This window comes from Emys orbicularis, chromosome 6, assembly GCF_028017835.1.
Source record: "Emys orbicularis isolate rEmyOrb1 chromosome 6, rEmyOrb1.hap1, whole genome shotgun sequence".
Classification (NCBI taxonomy): domain Eukaryota; kingdom Metazoa; phylum Chordata; order Testudines; family Emydidae; genus Emys; species Emys orbicularis.
Genome location: NC_088688.1, coordinates 35109698 through 35133519, shown reverse-complemented (window position 1 = coordinate 35133519; position 23822 = coordinate 35109698). Strand labels below are relative to the sequence as shown.

The window sequence follows — 23822 nt, the reverse complement described above, 5'->3', positions numbered from 1 at the left end:
AGTTAGAGGTTTAGAAACATCTGGAGCATAGGGTTGCATCCCTGACCATCTTGGCCGAGAGCTATGGCCCTACCAAATTCACGGCAGTGAAAAACATGTCACGGACCATGAAATCAGACCTCCCCCATAAAATCTAGCTATTGGAGGGACAGGGCTGGGGGCGCCCCAGCCAGGGGGTCCTACCATTCACTGGGCTCCAGCTGCTATCTGCCAGGCTGGGGAGGGACGGGACTTCCTCTTCCCCTGCACAGCCACTCTTGGGGGGAGAAACTGCAGAGCTACAATTGATTTGCAAACTTAACACCATTAATTTGGGCTTGAATAGGGACTGGGAGTGGATGGCTCACTACAAAAGCAATTTTCCCTCTCTTGGTATTGACACCTCCTCATCAATTATTGGGAGTGGACCACATCCATAGGGACCGACTTTGTGGGTGCTCTGGGGCTGGAGCACCCACGGGGAAAAATTAGTGGGTGCTCTGCACCCACCGGCAGCCAAGCTCCCCTCCCCGCCTCACCTCAGCCTCCTCCCCTGGGCACACCACATCCCCGCTTCTCCGCCTACCTCCCAGCGCATGCCGCCGCAAAACAGCTGTTTCGTGGCATAACAAGCTCCGAGGAGGGAGGGGAGAGGAGCGGGAACGTGGCACGCTCAGGAGAGGAGGCGGGGCTGGGGATTTGGGGAAGGGGTTGGAATAGGGTCAGGGAGGGGGTGGGGACTTTGGGGGAGGGGTTGGAATGGGGGTGGGGCAGGAGTGGGGTAGGGGTGGAGTCAGGGCAGGACCCAAGGCAGAGGGGGGTCAAGCACCCACTGGCGCCAGCAGAAGTTGGCACCTATGACCACATCCACCCTGACTGAATTGGTCCTGTCAACACTAGTTCTCCACTTGTAAGGTAACTCCCTTCTCTTCATGTGCCAGTATATTTATGCCTGTATCTGTAATTTTCACTCCATACATCTGAAGAAGTGGGTTTTTTACCCACGAAAGCTTATGCCCAAATAAATCTGTTAGTCTTTAAACTGCCTCCTTATTGTTTTTGTGGATACAGACTAACATGGCTACTCCTCTGATAAATAGCAGTATACTCCCACAGCAACCTGGGTGGCAATGGCATGGGTTAGCAGTTCAGGTATGCACCCAGGGTGACCAGATGTCCCGATTTTGGGGTCTTTTTCTTATGTGCTCCTATTGCCCCCAACCCTTGTCCCAATTTTTCACATTTGCTGTCTGGTTACCCTACCAGAGTCCTTCATGGGGTTGCTTGTACTCAGGAGTTAGCCTGTGCTAGCTAGGTTAAAGCTAGCTTGCTATCCACGCAAGCAATCAGCCGGTGAGACTTCATCTTGGTGGATAGCAAGCTAGTTTTAACCTAGCTAGCACAGGCTAACTACAGGAGGGTTAGCACAGTTCAACAACTGCCCCGCCCCGCACGCAGAGGTCTGCTGGCAGGCTCAGAATAATCCAACCCCCACCCCCGTTGGAACCCGATACAAGCGCCTCTGACCCCGCAGCTACAGGTCCTATAGAATGGGCTGACCCGCACTGACAAGGCAGAGGGAGACCCCCTGAATTGCAGGAGGAATAGAACATGCCATACGCATCCCCGGGGATTAGAACGTTCTAATCCCCTCCAGCACACCTCAGGTGCAAGAGGGAATAGAACCTTCCGCTGCCCTATCCTGCAGGAGGAGTAAAATCCTACCATCCCCCCCTTAAGGGCCCAGCAGAATATTCCAAACACCCGCGGGGGGCGCCCTGGTTCCCTCCTCCCCCGCTAGCAGTGCCCCTGCAACCTTAGAATTCTGGCATCCGGGAAGCTCGTTACGGGAAGCCCCGCCTCCTTCGCGACGTCAGCCCCCTGGCCGGCCCGGGCCAATGAGTGTCCGAGTTGGGTCCGGGAGGAAGACGGTGACCCGTGCTGCCCGAACAGGACGGGATCGGGAATATGGTCAAGGCCTGGGCTGACGCCGCTACTTAGCGAATGGGTGAGCGGGACCCGTACCGTGCCTGGGCCGTGGGGGATACGGCAGGTAGGGCAGGGGCTCCCCAGGAGCGTCAGGGAACTGGGGGGAGGTGGAGTGTCGGTCAGGGCCCGACTGGGGCTGCGTGCGGCTCCTTTCGCCCCGGAGCCCCTTCTCGTACACTCTTCACCACCACCCCGCCCGATAACGTGCTCGGGCTACAGGCCTCACAGTCTCCCCTTCTCTGTCCGGGTCCCCGGGCCGGCTTTGCTGGGCCCGCTCGGGCCGGCGCGCGCGTTGGGTGAGGCGAGCGTGCTGGTGCGGAGCCAGCAGCGCAGACCCTTCGCGGTGGCCGTTAACGGTCCCCGTGGCGCCAGCGGAGCCGGGAGCAGAGCGGCGGCCCCGTGTGGGGTGGGGTAGGGGGTGTCTGTCTGGCAAGAGCCAGCTCGGCCGCCGCGCTGTCCCGCCAGCTGATCGTGCCTGGAGCTGGAGAGCGCTGCCAGGGCGGGTGGGTGCCTGGGGAACTGAGATAACGGCGTTTTTACTAGTGCTCCCGGCTGCTTTGCCGATGTCCTGACTTCCCGAGCGTGCCCGCACAGGGAGCCGGAGGCTGCAGCCCCGTGGCGCGGGTTTAAAAGGCAACCTGATTGTGCGCTTGCGAGCGTTTTTTTCCTTTTCCTCTACAACTACTTTTTGATTATTCTGGTCCTTCCATCACATTCAGAAAGGCAGACGTGTAATGCTGGAAAGAGGCGGCCTGTAACCTCTTCTACTCCTGTTTATAGCCCAATCCCTGACATAAATGAAATGGCATCCTAGTTTGGCACCCAAATACCCTTTAAGATAACTTATGAAAGCAGTATGAATGTTGGCATTAAGTAACAGCCAATAATAAAATGCTTCAAACCACACGGACACATTGTATGCAAGGTGTAATTACGTTAGAGGATTTTTTTATGCTATGTAAGGGTGACCCAGTAGAATGGGAAGCTGGCCGGAGAGTTGCAAGACATTGGTTCTGTTCCCAGTTCTGCTGCTTGCCTGCTGTGTGGACTTGGGCAAATCAGTTTGCTTCTTTGTACCTGTTTTCCCATATATGAAATGGGATTAGCTGTGCTTTGACTTCCTTTTTAAAGCTCTCTGAGCTCCTCAGAGGAAAAGTGCAAGGATAAGAGACAAGTATGATACTTGTTAATATAGGTAACTTTTGAATTGAAAAAAGCAACAGAGGGTCCTGTGGCACCTTTGAGACTAACAGAAGTATTGGGAGCATAAGCTTTCGTGGGTAAGAACCTAGATGCAAGATCTTCTTCTTGTATCTGAAGAAGTGAGGTTCTTACCCACGAAAGCTTATGCTCCCAATACTTCTGTTAGTCTCAAAGGTGCCACAGGACCCTCTGTTGCTTTTTACAGATTCAGACTAACACGGCTACCCCTCTGATTTTGAATTGAAATACACTATGATGAGGTTGGGGGGGAGAGAATGGAAATTTAAATGTTTTAAAATCTCTAACCAAATCAAGAGAGCACAGAATCAAAAATGGAGACGGATTCCTGGAAGTAAAGTATTAATCAAAAACAAAGGTTCAATATTTAGCTACAAATCTGAAAATAGGAGTTTTTTTTCTCGGGTTATACAGTTTTTCCTTCTACTTATGCAGTACTGTATCTACTTAAAGATAACAGATTTGTATGATTCTACTCTGATGAAATTGGTACTGTTGTAATCAACTAGCCTTCTGCCTCCGTCTGTTAAGTCATATGCTTACTTAAATAAATTAAGCTTATACCACTACCTACTCTTCTTAACATTGGAGAGCTAGTACCACCATATGAGAGGGAACTGATTTTTTTTTTTCTGCCCCCCTTATAAATAAAACTGTTGGATGAGCCCAAAAGAACAAACTTGATTTTCAAATACAAGATTGAATATCTAGGGCTAGTAGATAGAAAACATTTTTTTATTTGTAAACTGAATAGATTAACCCCTATTGGTGACTTCAAGTTCAAAACGTGCGCTGTTTTTTACATAGTTTAAAGTCTGAAAAGTGACTGCAGTTTTACAGAAAGTTATCTGTATACTACATCTATTATCTCATAGAAAGTATTGAGATCTGCAGTACAGGGATATAATAGTAGTTCAATTATGTTCCTTAATTTATTGCAAACTAAGATTTAGTGTAATTGACTTCAGTTTGACCAATTTTTAAAGTATTAGTAATCACAGACTTTTTTCATTATGTCACTACTGATACTATAGGAAAACATTAGATGAATACAGCAAGTTTCCTTTAAAGGAGCTGAAGGAGACAAACTGAAGAACAGTCTCATGTGGTAGAAAAGGCAAAAAACATACTGCTTGATACATATTTGCCACATGTTGATTTGATACTTAAAATGTGAAATGGATTTAAGATTCCACCATGAGGTGTAAGGCAAGTGAGGGGGGGTATGTCTGAGTTCACTGAGAAGTACAATCTATTTGAATATATATTCTTTATAATAATGCCAAGAAAATGTATAGAAAAACAATTTTGCAATAGCATGTAGGAGATTGTCCAGAAAAGTTGAAATGACACTTATTATTTGAGTTGCTGAAAAGTTGTCAGAACATTTACATTCTTATTTGAGCAAACAAGGAAAATAGACCACTTGGCTAGTAATGGTAACATAACAGCCTTGATCCCTTGCTTGTTAGGCAGACAGAGCTGTGAAAGCAATTTGTGAGGCCCTTGAAATCACTTCTTTGATACCTTTTTCCTTTTCCTTTCTTGTCATTTTGTGGCCGACTGAAATAAGTTAGGAAATCTCTTTTTGTGCAGCAGCTTGGGACAACCTAAAATCTACTGTGGACAAGCAAAATGTAATTGCTTCCTGTCACACACTGCTGATCTGCACTTAAGATGCCTGTGTTTCTCTGCTGACCAGGCAGTTCTGCTCGACACTGGAAATGAAAACTGGCCTGCCCTAGGTTTTGTTCACTGGGCCCTCTACTTGCTAAATTCTCCCTTGAGTTTTCTAGTATCACATTATTTATAGAGTGCACATATCGGACTTTTGTATGTCCTTGACTTGTCAAGTACACATTGGGGAGCAACTGCTGTTCAGTGCCATTTATTGTACATGGGGAAACTAAGGTGGAAGGTCAGTCTTTTTCAGATGTACTAGTCAGTCATGTAGTCAGTCATGACACCCAAAATTTTAAGTGGAAGTCAGATCAGAAGCTTGTTTCTGGGATTGGTGATTGAAAAGCAACCACACAACATAGACTAGTCTTTATTTTTGTCCCAATTGAGTTTGTGGATAAGAGGCAGCAACAGCAGTGTCTCTGTTCTCCTCATCCCCAGCATAAAGTCTTAAAGTCACAGAGCAGGATGGATTGATTTTAATCAGAGCAAATTGAATCACCGATTTTAACCATGATTTCAATCAGCAAGCAGGAAACCTTGATTTAAATTATTTAATCTTGTTTTGCATTTCTACTTTTTGATTATTCGCGTAGAGAGGTTGACTCTTGGTTGTTAACCGTTAAAACACATTGAATTAATTATAGTCTTTACACTAAATACTTTTTTGCTGACCAGGAGGATACACTCTATCTATATAGTTATATATCTTAACATACATCTATTCAGATTCTTGTCTTACTTTTTTATGTTAGATAATGCTGAATGATGCATTTCCTATTTATTAAATTTTTTATTCAAGCTCTATTTGTATGGAAATTGGAATTCAATTAAAAATGCACAAACAATATTTTTTAATTAAATAAAACTTAAATGCGCTGGATAAATTTTTTTCTTATTAAAACATGATTTTCATTTACAATTGATTTATTAAATGAAAAGTATTATCCACATTGAATTGAGCTGGAGACCATGTCCTTCATGAGTTTAGAGCTAGTAGATTTTATCTTCTTATACCTAGTTTTTATTCATAGAATGGAAGAAAGAAAACAATGTTTCCTACATTTTCAACTCACAGTTGGCTTCATTTGAGCAAACTAGTCGTTGAGCTGAACTAGTGGAATAAGCTGAAATGAAGAAAATACTCTTTTTGCACAGGCAGACCAGGCTACTACTTTCAAAAGCTGGTTTAGGTGTTCAACAAACTCTGGTTCCATGTGCATAGCCAGTGACTTCCACCAGTTCAGTGCTTTGACTTTCTTTAAAACTTGGCAGCAAACGTACTACTAAATATTTTGAAATTATTTTAATAGTTAGCAACAGAGAGTCCTGTGGCACCTTTAAGACTAACAGATGTATTGGAGCATAAGCTTTCGTGGGTGAATGCCCACTTCGTCGGATGACATGCATCCGACGAAGTGGGCATTCACCCACGAAAGCTTATGCTCCAATACATCTGTTATTCTTAAAGGTGCCACAGGACTCTCTGTTGCTTTTTACAGATCCAGACTAACACGGCTACCCCTCTGATACTTTAATAGTTTGTCATAATTTTCAAATTTAATATTAAATAGTTTTATTTTAGATTTTTAAAAGAAGAAATCTGATGATTTTATTGTTTACCCATCCTGGAGCAGAGGCTCTACCACAAACCCATATTCACTTAAGAATCTTCTCCCTTTCCATCCCAGTCTTTTAACAAGAAAGCATAGTTGTCTCTGAATCTGGAGTGGTGTTTGGATTTTTAAGTGATGAGAAAAGTACATAACAAGTAATAAGTGAACTGAATGACAAAACATAAGTCCAACCATGCAAGATACATACTGTCCAAATACGTCTAGTGTTCAACACAACTTTATTTTTACAAGACTTAATTTTGTCTACCAAAAAAAAAAAGACCGAATTTCTTTTTGGGCACATAACTATAACATTCAGAGTACAAATTAATAAATCATTTAAAAAAATTAAATTAAAAAATCCTAACATGGACTACAATAACAGGTTTGCTGATTCAGAAGCTAGTAATTAAAGCCATTCTCATGAGAGAAGATAGCCTTGACATCTAAGATTGTGGGTAATGAATGGGAGGGTAAATCTTTTGGGGGACATGGAGAAATCCTTGCCAGTTTCCTGGATTCAGGTAAGCACTGAGTCATTGTAATTATGAAGCTGTAGTCCACTGGAATCACAAACTACTTGTTTCACTGCCTTGTTGAGAGTCTTATAGTTAATTTTTCAGTGCAGAAGGCTTGAGACCTGATTCTCCACTGCCGCCTTCCCTCAGTAGTCACTTACATCAGTGCAGCTATGTTAACAAATTAGATTTCCCACTCAGTTACAGTAGTGGTAGCACTATATATTCCCTCTGCATAGGTGTATATTATTACCCAAGGTGTACTGCAGTAGAGAATTGAGACCCTAGTGTCTATAGGGTACATGAGAGCTGCATAGGAAAGAACACATTTTTATGTCCTAAACTAAACAGTGATCTGGAAAAGAAGGAATTGTGGGTCTACAAGTTATTTTAAAAGGATGAAGTAATCTTCCATTTTCTCTATTTAACTTCTTCAGCTGTTATATGAAATTACCCTGTCTCTTTTGGCAAAAAGAAATATTCATCTTAAAAGTTTATAATACTGTGTACCTTTATCGAGAGTCTAACTATTCAACTTTATTTTCTGTATCTTTTTAATTTATGTTCTGGAATTGTCTGTTTTTTTAATTACTGTCTGTGATTGAACTAGAACAATATAAGGTTAAAACAGATTTTTCTTTTCTAATAGACTGTTATAAGTACCATTAAGCATAGGTCAAGTTCTGACACCCTGGCTTTTAATAGCTTACAGCACATCTGGGATTTGTTGTTTTAACCATAAAATGTTGTGTAATTGCCAAAATACAAGTCACATATCATCCAGCAATTATAATCAATATTCAGAATTCTGGTTATACCTACTAAATGAACCAACACCATGTTATGGTGGTTGCCTCTTTTTTTCCCCCAGTCATGGATAATAGCAACAAAACACATTTTGGGGATTACAAACATCTAGCATTTGTACTCTTACCTGCTTTACATATAAACTGCTTGCATATAAGCTGAACATATAAGATTTAAAAATCTTTATATCCAGTAGGTGAAACTGACACTAAAATATGTGCTTTATTATGAAAAGCCTAGTGCATCTCCAAAATATGATTGCATGTAGCTTCCAGCTTCCATTATAAAATCCTATTTAAAACTCCCCCACATCAATAACCCATCAAACCCAAAGAAAAGCAGTTTGTCCAAGATTGCTATATTTACTCTAACAAAGGTAAATGTTTCAGAGAAAACTGGCCAAACTGTCTTTGCATTACACGTCTCTTTTAAGTACCCTGATTTGAAACTACTAACTACTGTCTCCATGTTCCTCAAAAATAGTTTGTCACTATTTCTTATGACTTTCCTTACGGTTAAATTTGTGCACCAGATATACACCCCTACCCCGATATAACGCAACCCGCTATAACACGAATTCGGATATAACACGGTAAAGCAGTGCTCCAGGGGGGCTGGCTGCACACTCCGGTGGATCAAAGCAAGTTCGATATAACACGGTTTCACCTATAACGCGGTAAGATTTTTTTGGCTCCCGAGGACAGCGTTTTATCGAGATAGAGGTGTACTTTAAAAAAATAGGTTGTAATTGAAGCAATGTTACTTAATGATTTTTGTTGTAGTTAGCTTTGAAGCCTCATCCTACCCCTTTTGAAATCAGTGAGGAGTTTGCCGCTCGCTTTAGTGGGAGCAGCACTGATCATGGTAGACTTGGTTCTCTACTGCCTTGCACTTTATGTACTGATTTTACACTTATGCAAAGCAAGTGTGTGTGCGTGGGGGGTGGGGGAAGAGACAACACTGTTCTGATTTGGTACTTTCCTTGTATACTTCACCACATATGGAATAGAAGTTTGAGTGTATAGGCTTGAGTTCAGTGCTTGGATGCACAGTTTTAATTCCATGCCCGTCTATTTATATCATGTAGGCGTGCTGTTTTTCCTGCAGTGGTTGGAAAAAAGGTGTGTGCTTTTCCTTCTTCCATCCTGACTTTCTTCAGGGTATCAAGGGTTGCAGCAATAAAGAGAAGCTGGTGGTCACACAAATGCAGTAAATGGAAACTATATAAAATCTTTGTTTTTTGCAGGAACTATATGCAAAATGTCTTCTCGATGGAGCTGGGTGATGAATGCTTTATATATTTCCCTGAGCGTTTGCTCTCTTGGAGGTAAGACTAAATGAAAATGTTGGACAGGTCATGGACTTATTAGAGCAGCTAGCTGTTGCTAATGATGATTATGTTGCTGTAGTGCCTAGTGGTCCCAATGAGGAATTAGGGCACCATTGTGCTAGCTATTTGTAGAAACAAATAATCCAAAGAGACAGAGTTCTCACTCAATTATGGCTACTGGCATTGATGTCGTTTTAGCCAGCTGATCTCAAAAAAACAAATTAAAATTAGTTCCAGGTACTGCACCTGAAGCTCTGTGGTCACATTTTCCTATGGTCTCTCCCTTGTTGCTGTGGGAAGAGCAAAGCAAAAGGCAGAAATTGACTATACAGAGGCAGCACTGGAACAGATTAGACACAGTGCTGTCAAATGCACAGAGTTAATAAACTGGAAAAATAGATGTTTCTTAAAACTACCAATTATCGCAGCCTTCTTTAACATATAACATTCTAGGTAAAACATTCATACATATAGAATTCCTCACCTTAAATTACACATCTAAGAATGAAATAAAGGAGAGATTGAGCATTAGTTTTTGGAGGCACTTCTTTCTCTGAATTATACCTCTTAAAGGGTGCAGTCTGAAAGTACTTTTATCCCAAAAGATATGGTGTTCTTCCCCATTTATAATTTTTGTCTCTTTTTTTGCACCACCATCTTCTATGTGATGGATAACAGATGCTGTGATTGATTAGATTAATTCTTTTATTTTTTGTCTCATACTGTAATTTTCTGTTTCCAGGTCTGCTTGGTTTTTCACCTGTTGTTCTTTCTTTCCTTTGTCCTCCTGTTTTCACTCTGTCCCTGTTCTCCCACCTTCCTACCTTGCAGACACAAATTTTGTGTTTTCTTTATCTCCCAAAAAAACAGCCTCTAATGCAGGAATGCTGTCCTGCGTAGTTGGCTACGCTATTGCAGCACCTCTGAGTGCTTTGCTCCCTACTTTGCCCACATGCTTCCGGCAAAGGAAGGTGAAGCTGCAGACTGGGTCACTAGATGTGACATAGTGGTTCTCAGGCAGGCTGGCTCACTCATAACCACCGCTTCCTCTTCAGGAAAATCGAGAGCGATACCCCAGTACATCTCTTTAGTGGGATAATTTATGTGGTGTCATTCATGGACGCTAAGTAGCAACTTTAAATCTGTAATTCTTAGACTAGTGATCTATTAATTTATGCTTAATTTGCATACTGAATAACTGAACAGATTAAAAAAAGTGGGTTTGTAACTCATTCCCTTTAGTATCTGAGGCCTACGATAGTATATGTAATCAATAAATCCTGTGCCGCTTGTGGTAATTCTTACATTGTTTCTGCATTTCAGTACCCAGATTGTTTTTGTACTTTTCTCTCTCTTCAGTAGAGATCTTAATTATTTTAGGCTCACAATTGTGAGAGTCATGAAGCGTTCCCTTCAAAAGAAGGGAATTAATGTGAGTCAACAGAAAATGCCACATTGAGTGATTGCACATGTCAATTCCACTGTCGGTGTGCGCGTTCCAGTGCAGGGTTGTCAGTTTTTCCCTTTAGCAGTGCCCATTGGGGCAGCATGAGTGTCGTCTGGTGCCTCACGCACTGCATGCCGGCATTAAGGGCAGAGCCACCCGCAGCCTCCCATGACGGTTGTTGGAGCTCCCTTTCCTTGAATCTGCAAGTCTTCAGTTGAACTTGTAAATAGTACACGTTGTATAGTTAATGTAGTTTTAATAGTTAGTTGATTAGTGTTTTAAAAAAAATTGTTGTTTTGGTTACCAGCCCTGTTACCAGAGAGATGCCTCACTCTCTGGGTATCAAGCCCTGTGGTAAGGTAATGCCTAATAGCGACTTTCACCCCAGCTGCTTTAAGTGCTTGGGGAAGGCTAACATGAGTGACCAATGTGGCATTTGTAAGGGCTTTAAGCCCCATTACAAAAAAGACAGGGCAACTAGATTGAAATATCTGCTTCTAGAATTGGCACTACATCCTCTTATCTGAGATATCTACTTAGGTCCGAGTACCAAGCACCTTGGCGTCGCTCCGTAGCACCCCTCCTGTGTTACTAGTACCGCAGGGCAGATTGGCATTGCTGATACCAAAGAAGAGGCATAAGAAACTGGGCTCTGTACCGGGATCATTGAAAGAGGTGAAGAGGTCAAGGTCAGGGTCAAGCTGTTCTAAGGAAGCATGAGGGCATTCAAAGCGGACACGCTCCCCAGAGTACACCTGTAAGTGCTGGAGTTTGATTCTAGAGCCCAGTACGGGTCTGCAAGACTGGCTCCTGAAACACCCTCGTTGAGATTACCTCACTGTTTTCCCAGTACCATCTGCTCCTGAAACAACTGAGGCTGCAAGAGAGTTGTTCAAGCTCTTGGTGCTGCTGTCACCAGCAGTTCAAAAGACTTGCCTGGCACCCAAGGTACTGATGTCAGTGGCTTCACCTCTGCACTGCACAGTTCTAGCTGATTCATCCATCAGGGTATCGATTAAAGTGGTACCGTTTAGGGGAAAGCCACAGATGATCTCCCCAGTTCCCCTTCAGAGTCTGAACCTTCTTCACGGGTATTGATGGGTACAGCACCACCTTGGTTGCAGGAAGTCATTATTTTCTGGACTCTGAAGAAGTGTGTCCCAACCTATCTGATCCCACTGTTGGGTTATACCACCTACCCGCCCTGATTTCAAACTCAGTACTAGTAAGGGGGTTATTGAAAGGACCCTGGGACCATGCACCTTTGGGAACCAAGGCCATAACAGTGGCCCTTTTGGAACTGGTGGGAGTTCCCCCCCCCCCCCCATCAAGAGCATCCCTGCAGCTACCTCAGCTGGGTCTATCTACTGGTTGTCTAGCATCAATGCTGCAAGCACCCTAGGGTCAGTGCCAAGCTTGGCACCGAACAGATTTGAGATCCCTCTCATGAGCAGCCACAAGAGGAGCAGGAACTGGACCTGCCCTCAGTACCATAGGCATCCTCTTCGTCATCCCCTGATGAAGCAGTTGTAAGTGAGCTTCAGACTTTTATGTTGGAGCCTCTTGTACTCAGTTTTTCAAAGACAAAGTGGCCCTATGGTGGTATCCAAAAATTATGTCAAAAGTTGTATTGCAGTTTCACTTTAACCAAGTGATTTACTTGCCAATAATCTTTCCTAAACTATATTTGAATTCACATGAACAACAACTTCAGATGTTGGAGGTGAGACGATGTCTGGCATATTTCTTAGAGGGGACTAATCCTTTTTCAGGTCTCTCCTCAACTTTTTGTCTCCTATGAAGGGTCAGGCAATCTCTTTGCAGACTACTTTCAAATGGCTCCTGCATTACCATGGCATATGAAGTATCTTATTCTGTGCCCCACAGACATTACAGTCTCATTTGAGATCCCAAGCAACATTGACTGCATTACTCACCAATATTTCAATATTGGACATTTGCAGGTCTGCATTATGGTCTTCAGTACATGCTTTTACCAAATGTTATGCTGTTTCCGCAGCATCTCTATCAGATGCAAACTTGGCAAGGCAGTTTTAAAGTCATTGTTGAAATGGACTCTGAGCCCCACCTCCTACAAGTACTGCTTGTGAGTCACTTGAATGGAATACACATCTGCAGCCATTCGAAGAAGGAAAGACAGTTTTGTAACTGTTGTTCTTCAAGATGTGGGTCCAGACATGTATTCCCCAACCCATCCTCCATCCCCCCCTGCATCAGAGTCTTTGCCCTTGATGTTCAGTGCAAAGGAACCGAGAAGAGTGCTGCTCTTAAATAGCCTGGGGAGGGGCTAATGTCCACAGGGCACAAGCGCTGACCCTATGGATATGGCTAGGCAAAGTTCTTTGGCTTCAGTGTACTGGGCGCACACATTCCAGAGTGGAATACGTGTCTGCATCCACATCTCAAAGACCAACAGTTACAGAATAGGTAAAATAGGTAACTTTTTTTGTGATTAGTTGTATGAAGTCCACTGCCTTCCTAGTGAGAAATATAGATGACCTGCATATGCCCCATGATTGGGCTTTGCTAGCTGGTCACCAGTTGACTGACTCAGAAAAACAAAAGTTCTTTTGTTTGGTTCATTACATGTCCAGGGGAATTTAGTATGGCAAATAACTGCTCAGTGGGAATCTAAACAGATATGGATTGTATTCATTATTTTAATGAATATATATTCCATTCATTTCAATATACTATATCAGGGTGGGCAATAATTTTCGCAGGGGGCCACTCCATGAATCTTGGTAAGTTGTCATGGGCCGTACATTTCTACTATATTAATGGAGGGAGTGCGGGGTCTGGGAGGGAGCTTGGGTGCAGGAGGGAGGGAGTTTGGGTGCAGTAGGAGGTTCTGACCTGGGGCAGGGGTTTGGGGTGTGGGAGGTGGTGCGAGGTGCAGGCTCAGTCTGGGAGGCACTTACCACAGGCGGCTCCCGGCCAGCGGCGCAGCAGGGCTCAGTCAGGCTGAGGGGCAGCGGGTCTCCGTGTGCTGCCTGCGCCTGTGCCCACAAGCACCGCCCCTGCAAGGAAACCAGCCAATGGGAGCTGTGAGGATGGTGCTGGGGCAGCACATGGAGCTGCCTCCCCCACCACCAGGAGCGTGCAGAGACGTGCCAGCAGCAGCCGGCCGCTTCCGGGAGCAGCGTGGGGCCACAGCAGGCAGGCAGCCTGCCTGAGTGCCCCGCTGCACCGCAGGACTTTTAGCAGCCCAGACTCAGAGAACATGAGAGGGCAGAGAAGGCCTGACAGAAATGTTAGTCATGGCTGTATTTTGTCCACTCCTGTGCTAGATAGAGATTCATTAAAAGAAGAGAAAAATAACTCCTGAATTTCCTAAAAATATGATTGTTGTGGTAATTGCTGCTCAAACAACTTTTTTTGGCGTGGGGGGGGACTGAATAATTTCAGAAGTCACGTTTTTGATAGAGCACCTTTTAAAATAGTATGTACAGAATTTTTATAATGGGTATTTTTGTTGTTGTTTACAAAGGTCTTTCCAGCAGTGGGGAGAGGATGAGTGTAGGAGAAAAAACAAAGATAATTAAGCATCCTATCTTTAATCTCATTTTCTCTGTCTCTGTCATTTCAGTTCCAGTTCTTCTGTTGTTACTGGTAACATTCTCTTGCAATACCTGAGGAAGAGTATGCACATGAACTTCCCCTAAATCAGTGCATGAGTGATTTGCTCGTGCTAGTGCATTAGACAAGAAATACACTGTATTGTGCAGGTCAAGTGTAACTGTCTATACACACATACTGCCAGATGCACAAAATAGTCTTCACAAATATTTTTCCTAATCTTTCAGTAGCAGTAGTGTTAAAGATTATTTGTAACAATAGTAATACAAAGATTTCATATGGAAATGTGATATTTCAAATTGATTTTATCCCTTTTAGTTTCAGGTGGACTTGTACAGTCATGTGGTTACATCATCCCAGAGTCTCCAGTGTTGACCCTTGGCTCCAATTTTACAGCATTGTGCATTCTCAATGAGAGTTGTCTTGACTTTGGCAATATACATGCCAATCAGATTATTTGGAAAATCAAAAATTCTGTAGTGCCTAAAGAACAATACCGTGTAATAAACAGAACTGTTTCCAGTGTCACATTTAGTGACACCTCTACTTTAACTACTCCTCTGACATGCAACGTTTTAGCAGATGGACAGATTGAGCAGAATATCTATGGAATTGCAGTTACACTGGGCCGTAAGCAGCTTTTTATTCCTCTCTTTTTCTTCTTTGGACATTAAATTTCCCATTAAATGTTTATGTACAGAGAGATACTGTATAATGTTGGCAAGTTTCCATTTTCTTCTCTGCCTTGTAGAAAATGTTTTTCAAGGACATTTTGGTGTATCCTCTTAACCCTTCTTCCTCTGGAACAATTGTACAAAAAATCTCCCAAAGCTAAACACACAGAACAAATGAAAGTACTTTGAAAAAGATGATCCACAAAGCAGAAAATACATTAAGTATTTCATATATGTAAAAGGGTACCAAGAGAACTGCACATGCATGAAGCTCTGTGAAGAAAATGTGAACGTGTCACAATGAAAATGGTATCTCTTAGAAATCATTGAGCTGATGAAGGGCTTGATAGAAAGAATGTGGTTCTTGAAGAGTCTTATTTTTCTAAAGCATATTTTTAATGATTGTGTCTCATCCTCACAATATCTGTTTGGGTTTTAACTTATTTTTTTTTCCTTTTTAATAATGTTCATAAAACTTCATGTTCATTTTCTGATGGGGTTATCAACTGACGTGCTCTTCATCACGTTCACAGCTGTCAAAATTGCATATTATCATAGGAATGCAGTAGTTGTAGAAAGAAAGTATTCTTGGGAAATTATATTGCAACACCACAAATAGCAATCCTCTGGAAGTTAGTGGTAGGAGACTAGAATATTTCTAACATATATAAATGAGAAATCCAACTCCAAGGTTACTTAGCTCAGCCATGCGCGGAGTACCATGTTGGCTGTCTTAGTACTTGCAAAATGATGAAGAACAAAATGTAGTGCAGAAAACGCATGCTTAGGCCCCAAACAATAAAAATATCTGGAGATTAGGTGTGGGCTCTCTATATTGGGATGAATTTTACCCATTTTTACCCATTCTGCACATGATATCTTGTGTATGTGAGAGAACCTATCTATAGTAATAAGCCATTATGATCTGTTAACATCTTCATGGCTTAAACTCCTGAAATATTATCAGTACTACAGCAATGTGTGGTCTCTTATTTCTTCCTTTTCCTTCACAAACCGATCTGCTGCCTCACTACTCCCGTTGCTGCCTTCCATTCCAGTGCATTCTGTGCTAGCCTTCTAGGCCTTGCCCTGTCCCAAATTTCATTCCATCCCCAAATCATATGCTTTCAGTTCAGTGATGACTCCTACCACTACAGACTTTTTTTCTCAAGGCATCTAAGCATTACACTTCACTAGATGTTCTCTATCTCCTAATATTTAGCATTTACTAAATGCAGCAGTAAATAAATTGTTTCCCATTTTAACTAAATTACTCTTGCAACAGTGTATTCATCGCTGCTTTCATTGGAATCAAATGTATGTGCACATAAATTACATATAGTAACTTTTTTCATACAGTGCCCCCAGAGAAGCCTGAAAATTTGAGTTGCATTGTGCGTCAGATGTCAAAAACTAAATTTATTATGACTTGTACCTGGAATCCTGGAAGGGATACATTCCTAGCCACTGATTTCCGTTTAAAATCTAAATGGTAAGTATCTTGTCTAAGCTTTATGGTATATCCCATCTTAATCATTTTTAGGGTTTTGCATGTAGGCTAAATAAAACTGTTCCAATACTTTAAGATTGTCAAACTTTTTAAAAGAATATATTTTGTTAGACTGTAAATCTAGACTTTTGAGGCTGCTGTAGCCTGTTTCAGGGTAAAACATTTGACAACTCAAGTTTGTCCTACAGTTTAAGATTTTAAACTTAAGCAAATAAAATGATTTTTTCCCCAAGACCGAGAAAGTGCAGGGAAGAGAGTCTTGTACAGATCTCATTGGTATTAAGCTATTGTACAGCTTGAACCAGATTCTGTATCAGTTATGGGTATTTCTGTGGCAAGCATCGCTGTAACTGATGCTGAACAGGTAAATAAATCTGAATGGTGATAGTCCAGTGGTTTATGTTCTTTACCCTTGAAGACAGCTTTTTTGGTTGAATGTCTGCTTTTTTATTATTATTATTATTTTATTATTTAACCTTGATTCTGATTATGGTGGGAAAGCTGTGAGCTGCTCACATTGCTTCTGCTCTCCCACTGGTGTTACTTCAGTCTTGCTTAGGTTCAGTTTGAACCAGCCAATTGCTTTGCATCCAGGAGTTGGTATCTCTTTTAATTGTAACTAAACTTCTCAAGGTAGGCAATGGTAATATCTGTTCAAAATTAGGTGAAAGCTGGGTGGTGTGGGTGTTGTCAATGAATTGTTCGCTACAGGGTCCATTGCATGTCTCAACCTCTTCAGGAGGTCTCATGTAGATTACAGGGGTGGATGCAAGACTCCCCAGCTGATCAGTTTTAGGGAAGAGGAATAGATTCCCATCCCAATTCTGGGTAGCTTTTGAAAAGAATTGACGCCATTGTGGTGATGTGTTGTCTACTGCAGCTGTGTCTTGTAAGCAAGTCAGCGGCACCTTGTTGCTGTGTTGAAAGTTGCAGAGAAGTAAATCAGTGCAAGCACTGAAGTTTTATGGCAATGAATATACACCATAAGTCATCCATTAGAGCTTCTAATATTGTCTGGAGCTTGGGTCCCTTTCATGTTATACCTATCACTTTACCTGAAGGAAGAGGTCTCTGTAGCTCAAAAGTTTGTTTCCTTTACCAACAGAAATTGGTTCAATAAAAGATATTATCTCATCCACCTTATCACTTTACAAAAAAGTTATGTATTTTAATTCCATAACTAAGGATGGGTTGGGCTTCTTGTTAAGGCATGGGATTTGGATTTGAGACCAGTGTTCTGGTCCCAGCTTTGCTGCAGTTTTACTGTATGACATGGGCTAGATTCATTCCTTTTTAAAGCACTTTGAGATCTTTGGATAGAAAGTGCTTCGTATAAATGCAAACTACTGCTTTATTTTAACCTTGCTTTTTCTTTAACTTTCAATTTAGGCCACTAGAAACCTTGCCTGACTGCGAACCACAAGGTGTAAATAACTCTTGTGACATTTCCAATGTTCAGTTTTTTGTCAACCTGGAGGTCTGGGTGGAAGCTAACAATGCCCTTGGGAAGGCTGAATCTGAGCACATTGATTTTGATCCTGTGGACATTGGTAACTATATGCTTTAATTAAGATCCTGAAGTACTGAAGAATTGCAATAGAACTAATTGTTACTGCTCTGAATGTTGTTGAACTAGGGTGTAGATGCTGTTTCTATATTGTAAAATACTTCAAGCTGTTGGCAACAGTAGTTCTGTGCTCAGAAAAGTAGTATACTATGGACTAGATCCTGAGCAGTGCTGGGCAGAGGTCTTGATGTGAAAGGTGATTCTGATTTTTCTCTCCCCACCTCACTCCAGATCTGGCGGGGGAGGGGAAGAGAAGCAGCCTGCTACCCAGCCAATTTCTAATGTAAAGTGTAGCAACCAATTGCACCTACCAATTCCCACCCCAAAAAAGCCTTTCTGGCAGCCAGTTATTACCAGAGTAGAGTCACGTCTTCACTGGGACTGGAGGGGTGCCATAGGAACCATTATAGTATAGTCCTATACTATACTATAGTATAGGGGGTAGTACTACTCCAGCCATGTTTATGCAGCTGTAAGAAGGACTAGAATCTGGCCTTTCATTTCTGAAAGGTGGAAAATTATAGACCTCATTGTTCAGCTTTTCCGCAATACATTATCTCCTCCAAAGAAAGAGCACTCTCCAGGCATCTGGTACTGTCAGTGAGTAGTCTAGAGCAGGGGCGGACAAACTTTTTGGCCTGAGGGCTGCATCGAGTTTTCGAAATTGTATGGAGGGCTGGTTAGGGGAGGCTGTGCCTCCCCAAACAGCCAGGCGTGTCCCAGCCTCTCCCCCCCCCCCCCCATCTGACCACTGGCCACCCCCACACTTCTTGCTCCCTGACGCCCCCCCCCCCCGGGGACTCCTGCCCCATCCAACCCCCCTGTCCCCTGACTGCCCCCCCCCAGGACCCCTGCCCCCATTCAACCCCCCTGTTCCACGCCCTGTGACCGCCCCAACCCCTATTCACACTCCCGACCACCACCCCAAACTCCCCTGCCCTCTATCCAACCCCCTCGTTCCCTGCCCCCTTACCGTGCTGTGTGGAGCAGCGGTGGCTGGCGGTGCTACAGCTGTACTGCCCGGCTGGCGTCGGCCACACTACCGCACAGCACAGAGCACTGGGTCAGGCCCCGGCTCCGCAACTGCGGTGCCCCAGGAGCTCACAGCCCCGCCGCCCAGAGCATTGTGCTGGCGCGCAGTGAGCTGAGGCTGCAGGGGAGGGGGGACCGCAGGGTAGGGGCCGGGGGGTAGCCTCTCGGGCCAGGAGCTCAGGGGCCGGGCAGGAGGGTCACGTGGGCCGGATGTGGCCCGTGGGCCGTAGTTTGCCCACCTCTGGTCTAGATAATAGAAAAGAGAAATGAACTTGTAAACCAATAAAAATATGCCAGGTATATTAAATACCATACTTCATGCTATACATATGAATTAAACAGTACAGCACTTGGATAATTCAGTACTTTCCCATTCTCTTCTAGTGAAACCTCTACCTCCACACAACTTAGCAGTCAATTCAGGAGAACTACCCACTGTCTTGAAACTGTCATGGGAGAACCAAATTTCACTTGTTGAGATGGAGCTGAAATTTAATATTCGATACAGGATCAGTGACAGCCCAGACTGGATGGAGGTAACCTTATTTTAAATGTTTTAGTGACTTCTTGTGCACTCTGCCACACTAATCCAGAGTCTCCATTCACCATCATGTGCAGCCGAAGCTCATCTGTTGCTTCAGTGCCCTTCCTTGGTACTATATAAGCCATGCTTTCCTCAGTGTATTGCTACCTCCAGAAGTACTGCTTTACTGCACGACATAAATTATTTCTCTTCAGTGATGTTTATTTTGGGGCGTGGGGGGGTGTTCCGTCCCATTATGTATTGATACCTATGACTGCTGATAGCCTTTCTCTCATTTAGTTCGCCTCTTTACTGCTCTTGGGAAGGGACTCTCAGTGGTTTCTTAGCTCTGAGCCTGAGCAGACCTTTGAGGAGAAAGAAGCAAGGATGGACAAGAAGGTGACCTCCCCCCTCCTCCCCCTTTTACAAACATTTCGTTGTCACCTGACAAGGCAGTAATGCCACCACTATCATTGGCTGATGACTTTAGGCTATTCCAGTGATGAAGCAAGTCACTGGCACCTTGCAAATTTCCCTGGAAGAAGTCCAGTATTCCCATTGCAAGCTCCTGGACATATTGCGCACACCTGCCTCAGCCTGGTGGTACTACCAATTAATAAAGCCCTCCTAGAGTCAGCCAAGAACAGCTGGCAAACTCCAGTAACAGCCCACCACCACTACCCCCACTACATGCAAGCAGGTTGCTAGAATCCCTGGCTGGGACATGGTATCTTTTGAGTTTTTATTCTCTCACCCAGCACCAAATTCTCTGGTTGTGGATGCAGTCGATGAAAGGGGCAAGCAACATATTCAGAAACTTCCCCTTATAAGAAGGACCAGAAACGTCTGGACCTTTTTGGTCGAAGGTGTTACTCGTCAGCAGCATTACAGTTTACAGTTCAGGATAGCTAATCACAAAGTGCTGATGTTGAAATATGACTACCTGAACTATGAGTAGTTCAATGCTTTATTGACCATTTGCCAAAGAAACATCGAGAACGGTACATCGCCATAATAATGGAGGGTCAGTTCTTGGCAAAAACACTGCAGTTTTCTCTCGATGCAACAGGCACTGAAACCTGGTCTGTTTCCACCACAGTAGTGATGACGTGAGCTTCCTGGCTTCAGTTGTCTGGGTTTCCACAAGAGAGACAATCCCCAGTGGAATATTTACCTTTCGATGGCAGAAGCTTTTCGCAGATTCCACAGACTACTCACTTCATACCCTGAAGGACTCTGTGACAACACTTCAGTCTTTAGGGTTATACACACCTGTACAAAAGAGGACGTTTAGCAGGTCTCAGCACAAAGATTCTGCTCTGCTCAATTTTCTGCCTACCATAGGCCACCAGAAAAACCAGCTAAGAGGTCAAGATTTTCAAAGAAAAAGCCTGAAGCTGCCTTGACTGCTTCATCCTAGTCTCCAGCATTGTCCAAACACCAGTTTTGTTTGGACAACAAGCGTCCAGGCCACCCAGTGATCAGGTTTTCATAGCTGCATGACACAACTCCCCTTCCTCATTTTGGGCACCTCCTATCTCTCTTTCATCAAGCATGGGAGGCTATAACATTGGACAAATGGATATTGGAGGCCATTACTTTGGGTTATGCTATCCAATTTACCTTCAACCTGCCCTTCCACCCTCCTTCCCTGTCCCTCTTCAAGAACCCTTTATATATTTTCTCCTTTATTTTAAATGTTTTTTTCTCACAACAATAGGGAATGAACAGCATTTTTAAAGAACAAAATAATGATGGGTACGACCACTTAAAACTAGTTGGGAGATTTGACAACTGATCTAGTGTCTGAAACTATTTAACTCACTTTTTAAAAATTTACTAGAGTTCAGGTTGTGTGATCCCTTAGGCTATATCTATGCTACCACTTTTGTCGATATAACTTACGTTGCTCAGGAGTGTGAAAAAATGCACCCCTGAGCGACATAAGTTAGCGCTGACCACACTGGCGCATCTGTCAGTGGGAGACCTTCTCCCACTGACATAGCTACCGCTGCTTGTGCAAGTGGTTTTCTTATGTCGACAGGAGCGATCTTACAGCAGCCCAGCTGCATCGCTACAGCTGTGCCACTGTAAAATCACTAGTGTAGACATGGCCTCAGATGATGTGAATGAAACAGTCTGTGGTCATTTTCACTTTCAGGTATTCACAGTGCTAGTCTACCTTGCAATATTATTTCAGATGCTTTCTTTCAGAACTTCTACCCTCATTAGAAATCTTTCCACGACACTTCTGCTGAGTTTAAAGTGTGTGTGAGAGAGAGAGAGAGAATTTGGTTTGTCAGTCTCTAACCACACATTTCTTCTAATTGCCTCCATCTTGTTGGATGATATCCATTGACAATTGCAGTAGGAAAATCTAAAATAGAGTGGTTCTTATTTTGCTTTTTCTACTTTAACATCAGAGAAGAACAATAACAATTTTTACTGTAAAGTTCTTGTCCACAAACATTAAGGACTGATGGAATTTGATTCAGGCTAATTACTTATTATGCTCTGAATGAAGATAAATAACCAGGTTTATAGTGTGGAATGTGTCACTAGAGCACTCACCAAAGATATGTACATTGAACACAGGATTAATTTGTGACTTTGGTCCTGGTATTTTATGTGTTGTGCTTGTTTTTCCAGTATGTCTCATTAGACATGTATGAACTGGTGCTCTGTAAATGTACTTTTGTCTGGAGAATGTTTGACTTTTATACTTAGTTTAGTTTGCAGGTTTATTTCATAATTAAATATTCTGACAATAGACCCTTCATCCTGTCATCCGCCGCAAGGGTGTTCTCAAAAATCATGGCAGTCATAGCTGCCTACCTCTGTCGTCTAGGACTAAGTGCCTTTTCCTACCTTGATGACTGGCTTCGCTAGGGTCAGTCATTTCAGAAGATGTGGTCGGCAGTTCAAACAACAACTTCATTCTGAAGTCTAGGCCTGCAAATAAATATAGAAATAGATCTTAACCCCCACGCAACAAATTCTCTTTATAGGAGCATTGCTGGATTTGATAATGGAGAAAGTTTATCTCCCTCTCGACAGGTTCCTTGCTCTAAAGGACGTTATCCAAAGAGTGCAGCTCAGCCCTCAAGTTCCAGCAAGGACACCTCTGCAACAGCTGGGACACAAGGCATCTTGCATTTTTTGTTACACAAAACACCAGATTGCACCTTTTGTCTCCAGGGGTAGCTCAGAACAGTTTCTGTACCGAACAGGCAGGTATCAGTAGCCAGTCAAGTCCTACAGTCATTCACCTCGTGGAATAATCTATCCAAGGTTTGTGTAGGAATCCCATTCAGCCAGAATCCCTCTATGGTCATGTTAACATTGGACACTTTCCTCTTGGGATGGGTCCTCTCGCAGTCCAGGACAGATGGCCTCAAGAAGAACAGAACTTGCACATAAATCTGTTGGGAGTTAAGAGCGGTTAGAAATGCTTGCCTTCATTTTCTTCCGTTACTCAAAAACAAGTCCATTTGGATCATGACAGACAATGTAGCTTGCATGTATTATCGGTCATCAGCGTGGAGCATATTGCCCCTCGCTCTGCGCCAAACCGATAATTCTTTTGAAATTGGTATATAGCCAACCAGATAGTCAGTCATGTTGGCTTCTTACCTCCTGGATATACAACACACCATGGAAAATGATCTCAGCAGACATTTCTCCTTAAATTATGAATGGGAGTTGGACTCTCAAGTCCTCAATAAAATATTCCTAGCTTGAAGATTTCCAGAGGCTAGCCTTCTTTTTGCCATGGTTCCCAACACAAAGTGCAGGAAATTCTGTTCCAGAGGGTAACTGAATCCCTAGTCTCCAGGATATGCTTTTCTCATTAAATGGACAAACGGTTTTTTGTTGTTGTTGTTGTTGGGTTTTTTTTTCCCCCTCTTGTCCTCCAACTCCATTACTCTTAAAGGTCTTTATGAATATCAGACAGGACCACGCCAAGGTCATTTTGATTGCGCCAATATGGCCAAGATAAGTTTGGTTTCCTTACCTCATCAAACTTGACTTATTGTCCATGGCAACTCCCGATCAAACCTTGACTGCTGTCTCAGGATGCAGGTCACATGCTTGACACCAGTCTGAACATTCTGCAACTGCAAGCATGGTTCCTTAGTGGTTCCTGGGACTAAAAGCTGCATGTTCGTTGGAAGTACAAAATGTACAAAATAGCAGAAAAGAATCTACAAGACATACTTTAGAAGTGACGAAGATATAATCTTTGGTGTAACCAGCACCATCTTTCTCATACCAAGTTGTCTCTTTCCACAATCTTGGATTACCCATTGGCATTGAAAACTTCAGGCC

The 23822-nt window shown here is 43.1% G+C and overlaps 1 protein-coding gene across 1 annotated transcript in view; it reads left to right on the top strand.

The window, feature by feature from the left end:
• The first annotated feature begins 1908 nt into the window (after window positions 1-1908).
• IL6ST (interleukin 6 cytokine family signal transducer) overlaps window positions 1909-23822 on the top strand; it is a 50705-nt gene continuing 28791 nt past the window's right edge. The window contains exons 1-6 of the mRNA XM_065406288.1: window positions 1909-2032; window positions 9057-9137; window positions 14506-14817; window positions 16221-16353; window positions 17761-17921; window positions 19355-19506. Coding sequence (XP_065262360.1) covers window positions 1984-2032; window positions 9057-9137; window positions 14506-14817; window positions 16221-16353; window positions 17761-17921; window positions 19355-19506 — 888 coding nt within the window. The 5' untranslated portion in view covers window positions 1909-1983. The remainder of the gene's footprint in view (window positions 2033-9056; window positions 9138-14505; window positions 14818-16220; window positions 16354-17760; window positions 17922-19354; window positions 19507-23822) is intronic.